This window comes from Oryx dammah, unplaced genomic scaffold, assembly GCF_014754425.2.
Source record: "Oryx dammah isolate SB20612 unplaced genomic scaffold, SCBI_Odam_1.1 HiC_scaffold_26, whole genome shotgun sequence".
NCBI classification, from domain to species: Eukaryota; Metazoa; Chordata; class Mammalia; order Artiodactyla; family Bovidae; genus Oryx; species Oryx dammah.
In genome coordinates, this window is record NW_024070210.1 from 75651785 (window position 1) to 75660439 (window position 8655).

General features: G+C 46.8%; 1 protein-coding gene across 2 annotated transcripts; it reads right to left on the reverse strand.

The window, feature by feature from the left end:
- Positions 1-28: 28 nt before the first annotated feature.
- PIP4P1 (phosphatidylinositol-4,5-bisphosphate 4-phosphatase 1) lies at positions 29-3627 on the reverse strand. Of its 2 annotated transcripts, none has more exons than XM_040227075.1 (7): positions 3317-3627; positions 2805-2995; positions 2335-2441; positions 1789-1894; positions 1530-1582; positions 1342-1432; positions 29-871 (listed from the first exon to the last, which is right to left on the reverse strand). In XM_040227075.1, exons 1-7 carry the CDS (start codon positions 3477-3479, stop codon positions 728-730), a joined length of 855 nt encoding a protein of 284 aa, XP_040083009.1. In that variant the 5' UTR covers positions 3480-3627; the 3' UTR covers positions 29-727. The 2 variants fall into 2 exon arrangements, with proteins under 2 accessions (XP_040083009.1, XP_040083010.1); XM_040227076.1 differs by having other exon boundaries at positions 3338-3612.
- Positions 3628-8655: the final 5028 nt, after the last annotated feature.

Consider the following 8655-nt stretch of genomic DNA (forward strand, 5'->3'; position numbering starts at 1 on the left):
TACACACAGATTAACAACTGGAAAAGAATAGAGTCGTGACCTTATTTATTTACAAGCACAGGATGACTCCCTAACCTCTCCCATGACAGAGCAACCCTATCCAGCCCAGTTAAATAACTGCAACTGGGGTGTAAGGTTGAAAAGGAGGAATTATGGGAAATACAGGACTAGGGGACCATACCCCACATTAAATAGTTATATACATCAGTTCCTGTGGTTCTGTACAGAGCAGCAGCTGACCCCACCCCCACAGGACACAGAATGGGGGGGAGAGGAGACTGAGGGTGCTGAGACCAGAGCCAGCCCCTGGTGAAGTGCAATAGCAGCAGCAAGGTCCTAATGGTGCACAAGAGGGAGGGAGACCCCCCCAGGGCTACCCACCCCAACCCTGCCCTGGAATGTGTAAGGGACAGGAATGGCTCTCAGGGAGCATATAGGAAGGACAAGGCTAGAACTGTCTTTTTGGACCCAGGTTTAGGGGCAACTTCTCGCCTACTTCACCCTAAACACAGCAACTGTTGGAAAGCAGATGGCCAGCAGTGGTCTTACCTATCCCTCCAAACCTAGGTGAGGGCCTGGTTCCTTCCTACCTCTCCCCAGGGAAAAGGAAGGCAGCTGCTTGGCTCCCCTTATAGAAGCCCAGGGAGCCTTTTACCACGGCTCCCTTTATAGTGTCACTGTCCCCACCAGGAAGGGGCCAGGCACAGTCTGTGGGTCGTCGTGGGGCTCAAGAGAAGTTCTGGACAGGGTGGCTGACCTTCATACAGGCCCAATAGAGAGCCCGGCCCAAACACAGCACTGCCAACAGGATGACAAATGCCCAGGCTGCATAGATGCCTCCATATCGCCGTGCATGCTTCCATGTGCCAAACTGAAGAAGAAGAACAATGGGGTTACTGTTAATCTCTCACCACTTTCCAGGAAGCTTAGTAACAGTAACAAACAACTCAAGCTTCAGTGTCTGTCCCCTATCCACATGTGGCCACCTTCAGAGACGTTTTAAAAGGCCCAGTTGTCCAACTCCCTTCTGCTAGGCAGGAAGATACTCAAACAATCCCAGACACCTGTCAGTTTTTTTTCATGTCTGACAACTTCCTAATAGCAACCGAATCTAAGTCACTTCTTTGTTCTATCCTGCACATAAAGAAGATAGCTGTTTTTAACTCTGATAGTAACACTGAAGACTTTATCAGTCTCCTTCAAATTTAGGTCCTCGTTTGTTGAAACAAGACAAACAAAACCCCCTTCAGTTTCACTTCTTTTTAGGATAGCTATTTCCCCAATCTTAGCCTTAGAAGATGAGGCTGCAGAATGAAAGGGGCTGGATCAAGGTCTACTCACAGCAAGGCCGGTGGCAGTGACTGCCAAGAGTAAACCAAGCAAGAAGCAACAGATACATCTCTTTCGCGGATATCTGCGCCCAATAGATGACCTGTGGGGAGGCAAACAGAAATGGATACTTGGAATGGCCTTGTAGATTTTACCCTATTCATTACCCAGCTCAAGGATGCTGCTCCCTAATCACTCACACTTTCCTGCAGTGAGGGCAACGGGCCAAGGTTCGGTCTGTGAACTCTGTCCACTAGGGAGAAAGGAAAAGGGAGAAACCAATTAATAGTAGAAGCAGGGTCATTTTCAATGAGAGCCCTGGGGCATTGGGAGGTGGGGAAATGGTTCCTCATAGAACAGACCTTTTCAGGATTCATTATCATAACTCAGAAATACATTCATGACTACATTTCCACTCCTGCCCCTCCCTACCCCCAGCCTCCTAATACTTCTCCTCACCAGAAAAGTATTCTTGCAATGTCCACAGATGACCCTGACACCCACAGGTTGTGGTTCTGGACTCAAAGGTCCTGGATGCACAGGCCCCAGGTTGATGATTCTTTTGCTGTATAGGAGAAAACGATTATATTTAGAAAGTTTTTAATCCTAAGGATCCCTACATTATTCCTCCCTCACATCCCCTACTCCCTGCCTTTAGAAGTCTCTCTGCTTCTCTGCACTGCCAGCCCTACCCCCAGAGAATACTTGTGGGAAGAGCACTCACTGCTTAAACTTAAGGTCTCTAATGTCCCTTTTACGTCAGGATAATTCACCCAGTCTCTGAGACTATCCATCTTCCTAAAGATGGAGTAGTCTTTTATCCTAATCTTTTTACTGAGATGAGAAAGATGGCTATAATATTCTAGAGACACAGCAGCCCTTAGCTTTTTCTCCTTCTACATAAACACCAGGCTCTCTCACCTTTACATTCTCTGTAAACATTCATCCTTCCTAGGCTTTCCAATTTTCCCTACTAATGCCCTTCCCCAAATTATTCCTCCTCACCAGTAGGGCCGAGGGCAGGCAATCCGCTGGGAAGTCACTTTGCAAATAAGGAGACAGTTGCAGGGACATCGAACATATTTTTTCCCTGGGGGTGCATTCTTGATTGGCTAGAGAATAATGGGGACATCAGTAAGCAAATCTCTAATCCCAATCCCTGTTCTTCCAAAAACACCTTCTGAGAAGAGATCAGAGAGAGAAAATCTTAGCCAGGACAGAGAAATGAAAGGCATACATCATGAGATTTACAAACTAAAACTAAGCTTAAGTATAAAGACAGGTATGAAGATGAGGGATGGTAAATATTAGCCTGGTGAGTGGCTTCTGGGGAAACGGTGTGTGAGACTCCTGGAACTGAAACCTGGGTTTCATGAAAGGCCCTTGGCCAATGCCTGAAGGTCCGGGTCTAGAATCAAGGGATCAGAAAGAGGATCCAGAAAACAGGGCCCGTTTCATAGATTTGTATAACTCACAGTGGCTTCATTGCAGACGCCACATTTGACTACATGCTGATGCATCTTGCCTTCCACGTTGATGAGAGACTGGCAGACTCGGCAGGTGATCATGGGAGCACTCCCACTGTCCGGGCTGGTCAGGGGTGAATAGGGGGGTGGGTCTTCCCCAGGCAACACTGCTGGGTGTCCCTCGGGGAACGGGGGAAATGCTGGAGAGGAAGGTAAAAAGAAGGGCTGGCATTACTTGCAGACACCCCCACTGATGCTACATGGAGTAAGGCAACTGTTTCTGGTCCTCAACCCTTCTGACAAGCTCAGCGTGATTGTTATGATCAGTGCTTCCATCAGATTCCTCAGAGCTCCCTTCTGCTCCCAAGCTGCGGTCGCGATTGCGGAGGAAAGGAAGCCTCACCCAGTCACAGGTGCAACAGCCCCGCACCTGGCGCTTGGGCCCCGCCTCCGCCCTCGGCCCCGCCCCCTCCGCCTGTCAGAGTACCCCTGGGAACACCTCGGACCCCGCCCCGGCTTACCCTGGGGCGGGGCATGTTTACCGGCTCCGTACGGTGGTGCGGAGGGGGTCAGGCCTCCCCCGGGCCCAGCCCCACTCCCGCCGGGCCCCATTAATCCGTTTCCACCGGCGCCACCGTCGATGGGCTCGGAGAGCAGCGGGGATCTCTCTCCATCTGCCGCCATGGCCGCCACCGCCGCCTCCCGCTTCGGCCAAAGATACGGCTCTTTTCGCCTCTGCCGTCACCGCAGACACCACCGCCGCCGCCGCCGCTACCGGGTCCCCAGGGCGCCTGCGCGCCGCGCGCCCAGCTCGCCCCGCAACCAGTGGCCTGCCCCGCCCCGTTCCGCCCCGCAGCACGTGATAGGCTATCCCCGCCCCGCCGTGCTGTTATTCGCGGAGACATAGCAATTTCTGGGCCTGTGGAGGCAGCTCTTGTTTTCCATTGGGAAGCTTGGCGCCAACGTCAACTGTCACATGACTTTCAGGACGCCGCTGGGCCTGCAAAAACTGCACGTGACGAGAAGTTCTTCTAACCATTGGAAGCGTGGCCCATCGCGCTACCTCCAGACCAGGAGGTGGGGCAGGGCTGCTTCAGCTCACTGGTCACGTGTTTCAGGAAGCCGCCCGTGATCTGTCGGTAGCCCAGAGCCGGCGCATAATCATTGCTCTTCATTGGCCTGAAGACACCACTAAAAGACTTTTCTACTCTTTGCGGTTATAGTTGGCCTCTCATTGGCTGGAGGCTTCCCTTCCCTGGGCCTGCGATCCTTGGGGCGCAACTTTATTGGCCCGAACTTAGCCCCAGAACCTGGGGGCGTGGCTCAAAGAGAGGCTGTAAACGCGTGAGGAAGTTAGGGCTGTTCTGAGCACGGAGAGTAGAAAAGATAGGCATCAGTTAGCCACTCTACTCAAAGGAATACCCCTGAAAAGTCACAGTGAAGATATGCCAGGAAGAAATGGATTAAAACGTTAAGATGTTTACCCTAGTCTTCCTTGCTGAAGTCACCTCTGGAACAGGACACAAGACCGGCTTCTCCAGAAAGTTGCCTTGCAGAATCCACCCTCCTAGCATCTCCGATTAAATTATGAAATTTTCTTTACATGAATCGGTTTCTGTTACTACAGGGGTGTCTCATCGTTTTACTCGGTTTTCTGGCCCCCAGTTGTAAACAGATATACGTGATAAGAGTGTTTTGACTGAGTTAACCAATCAAGTCCGAGGATATTTTTGTTCGTGTTTGGCATAGAGACAGCCTTTAGACTCGTCTCAACTTCACCACCAGCCACGAGCCTGCTAACAGAGTTTATTCTAACAAGCATAGGAAAAGATCTTAAGCAGCTCCTGTGTTTAAACATACAGCCCATCCACCTAGCCATTCTTCTTTTCCTCCATAGTCATCCATCCTCTACTTGCATAGCAAATAAGACTACTTTTCAAATCTATCAAGGTGATCCATTTCTGTGTGGGTCCAGACAGAAATGAAATGTGTAGAGTTCCCTCCTGTGGCTTAAAGGAACTTTTTTTTCAGCTTTGTTGAGGATTCAAGGTTTTACCTGTTCTGGGTAGAGCAGGTACAGGTGGACAAAGTTATTATGCAATGATTTAGAAGGATTTCCTTAGTCATATGAATGCAGGGTGAGTAGACTGTTACTCTGGGATTGATGATGGATGATAGAGTAAAGTGAGTCACCTTAACGAGATCTTTGTTTCACAATGTAACTAAAGTAATTTCCTTTAGTTACTCAAGTGCAGGAATGGAAAGACCTCATTGTCATAGAAGGGAGTACCCAGAAATCAAAGGAAGTTGGTTCCAGCTCATAATCTTGGGAAATATCTGATTGCTCTGAATAGGAACATTTTAGCAGGTCTATTAACCCGTACAGGAGACAGGGATCAGGACCATTGCCATGGAAAAGAAATGCAAAAAAGCAAAATGGCTGTGAAGAGAAGTGAAAAGCAAAGGAGAAAAGGAAAGATATAAGCATCTGAATTCAGAGTTTCAAAGAATAGCAAGGAGAGATAAGAAAGCCTTCCCCAGCGATCAATGCAAAGTAACAGAGGAAAACAACAGAATGGGAAAGACTAGAGAACTCTTCAAGAAAATTAGAGATACCAAGGGAACATTTCATGCAAAGATGGGTTCGATAAAGGACAGAAATGGTATGGACTTAACAGAAACAGAAGCTATTAAGAAGAGGTGGCAAGAATACACAGAAGAACTGTACAAAAAAGAGCTCCACGACCAAGATAATCACAATGGTATGATCAATCACCTAGAGCCAGACATCCTGGAATGTGAAGTCAAGTGGGCCTTAGAAAGCATCATTACAAGCAAAGCTAGTGGAGGTGATGGAATTCCAGTTGAGCTGTTTCAAATCCTGAAAGATGATGCTGTGAAAGTGCTGCCCTCAATATGCCAGCAAATTTGGAAAACTCAGCAGTGGCTACAGGACTGGAAAAGGTCAGTTTTCGTTCCAATCCCAAAGAAAGGCAATGCCAAAGAATGCTCAAACTACCACACAATTGCACTCATCTCACATCTCAAAATTCTCCAAGCCAGGCTTCAGCAATATGTGAACCATGAACTTCCAGATGTTCAAGCTGGTTTTAGAAAAGGCAGAGGAACCAGAGATCAAATTGCCAACATCCGCTGGATCATCGAAAAAGTAAGAGAGTTCCAGAAAAACATCTATTTCTGCTTTATTGAGTATGCCAAAGCCTTTGACTGTGTGGATCACAATAAACTGTGGAAAATTCTGAAAGAGATGGGAATACCAGACCACCTGACCTGCCTCTTGAGAAACCTATATGCAGGTCACGAAGCAACAGTTAGAACTGGACATGGAACAACAGACTGGTTCCAAATAGGAAAAGGAGTATGTCAAGGCTGTATATTGTCACCCCGCTTATTTAACTTATATGCAAAGTACATCATGAGAAATGCTGGGCTGGAGGAAGCACAAGCTGGAATCAAGATTGCTGGGAGAAATATCAATAACCTCAGATATGCAGATGACACCACCCTTATGGCAGAAAGTGAAGAGGAAATAAGGAGCCTCTTGACGAAAATGAAAGAGGGGAGTGAAAAAGTTGGCTTAAAGCTCAAACTTCAGAAAACAAAGATCATGGCATCTGGTCCCATCACTTCATGGGAAATAGATGGGGAAACGGCGTCAGACTTTATTTTGGGGGGCTCCAAAATCACTGCAGATGGTGACTGTAGCCATGAAATTAAAAGACGCTTACTCCTTGGAAGAAAAGTTATGACCAACCTAGATAGCATATTCAAAAGCAGAGACATTACTTTGCCAACAAAGGTCTGTCTAGTCAAAGCTATAGTTTTTCCAGTGGTCATGTATGGATGTGAGAGTTGGACTGTGAAGAAAGCTCAGTGCAGAAGAATTGATGCTTTTGAGCTGTGGTGTTGGAGAAGACTCTTGAGAGTCCCTTGGACTGCAAGGAAATCCAACCAGTCCATTCTAAAGGAGATCAGCCCTGGGTGTTCTTTGGAAGGAATGATGCTAAAGCTGAAACTCCAGTACTTTGGCCACCTGATGTGAAGAGTTGACTCATTGGAAAAGACTCTGATGCTGGGAGGGATTGGGGGTAGGAGGAAAAGGGAACAACAGAGGATGAGATGGCTGGATGGCATCACCAACTCGATGGCTGTGAGTTTGAGTGAACTCGGGAGTTGGTGATGGACAGGGAGGCCTGGCATGCTGCAATTCATGGGGTCGCAAAGAGTCGGACATGACTGAGCGACTGAACTAAACTGATTAACCCATAGGGGCTCCTTGCCTGAGAATAATTCTGAATGGCTGCCTTTCCCTGAAGAAACCCTCAGGTGAGGGTTTTACCTTACCCTTTCCAAGAAACCAAAGCAGAATCCTAAGGGTCTCTCAGTAACCCCTAAACCCAACCTTTGCAGACCAGCTTTCTTCTGCAATCTTATATGATTGTTACAAGAGTCTGAACCACACTTCAATTCCCCCCATTTCATAACCCAAAGTGTGACTGTCTTAAATGGATGAAGCAACAAGAAATTGAAAAACACAACTCTGAGGACCATGACTGGTTTAGCTAGAAGCCTCTCTATTGAGCCTAACATAGGAAAGTGCAGCCTTCCCCAAATACTTAATAATAAAAAGAACTGCTGCTTTTCTAGCACTTGTAGCTGCTAAAGGAGCTGGAGACTTCACCTGAATTCTGATTTTTAGACACAGCTTTCCCAGGCCAGGTAGGTCCCTCAGACATTTCAGAACTAAAGAACCTCTGAATACAAAATGGAGGGGGGTTGTCGCTCCACAGGGTAACAGGCCAGTCTGCTGTTCTTTCTGTTGTTTCTGGGCATACAGATGCTCAAGTGTTTGCTCTAGAGTGTAGTAGGGTTCATTACTTGCACCTTGGTTACACATCATTCCACAACCTGTTCTTTTGTGATTCTTCTCACCCTCACCAAAGCCATATTTGATGTTTGTTTCATCTAGTTTTATAAAAATGTGGGAGAGTTGGAAAATTGGATACAGTACCAAGGATCCTAGAGGATGGTTGAGTAGAATGGCTTTTTTTTTTTTTAGTAGTTTGGCCTCTTGGTGATGTTTTCATCATAGGTTAAATATAGAAATATGTGCTAGAGAAGTAAATGAAGAGGTAAGTGTTAACCAGTAGGAAGAATAGTCTTTCTGACTAATATGTGAGTCACTGAAGGAGAGGATGATGCAATAATCCTTGTATGTTTCCTGTTACAGAGCTCTTTTAATGCTAGACTATCCTCTACCCATGTAGGTGTGAGAGAGGGTCAAGGGAAGTACAGTGACTCTCTAAGTGCTCTCATTTGGAAGTGCCTTGTAATAAATTCCTTTGGGACCTGATTTCCAAGACTTCCTTGGAAGGAACCATTATGTACTTGGCGAATGGACTCATCACTGACTACATATAGTTCTAGGCATAGTACTTTAGAAGAAGTCTAAGATGAGTAAATTGTCTCACCCTGAGTGATATTACAACCTGGCAGCGGTCAGAAGAGACATATCCAGAAAGCAAGGTAATTTTTGAGAAGGGCCCTAAAAAAAGCAGGAAAAATTCCTATGAGTGTGAAGGAGAGGAATCCTTCTTCTGGTCTTCCATTATCTCTTGCTGCATAATATGTAGCACTCAACCAAATGATACATTTTTTCCCTCATGATTCTGCAGGTTGTCTGAACAGTTCTTTCAGTGGTCTCACCTGGGCTCATTCATGAAAATAACTGAATGGTCCAAGATGGACTCTTCACATGTCTGGCAATTGTATATACTGGTTCAGCTAGCTTCTTTATAGCAGGTGGAACTTAGGGTGATGGTCCAAGAGGGTGAGAGGA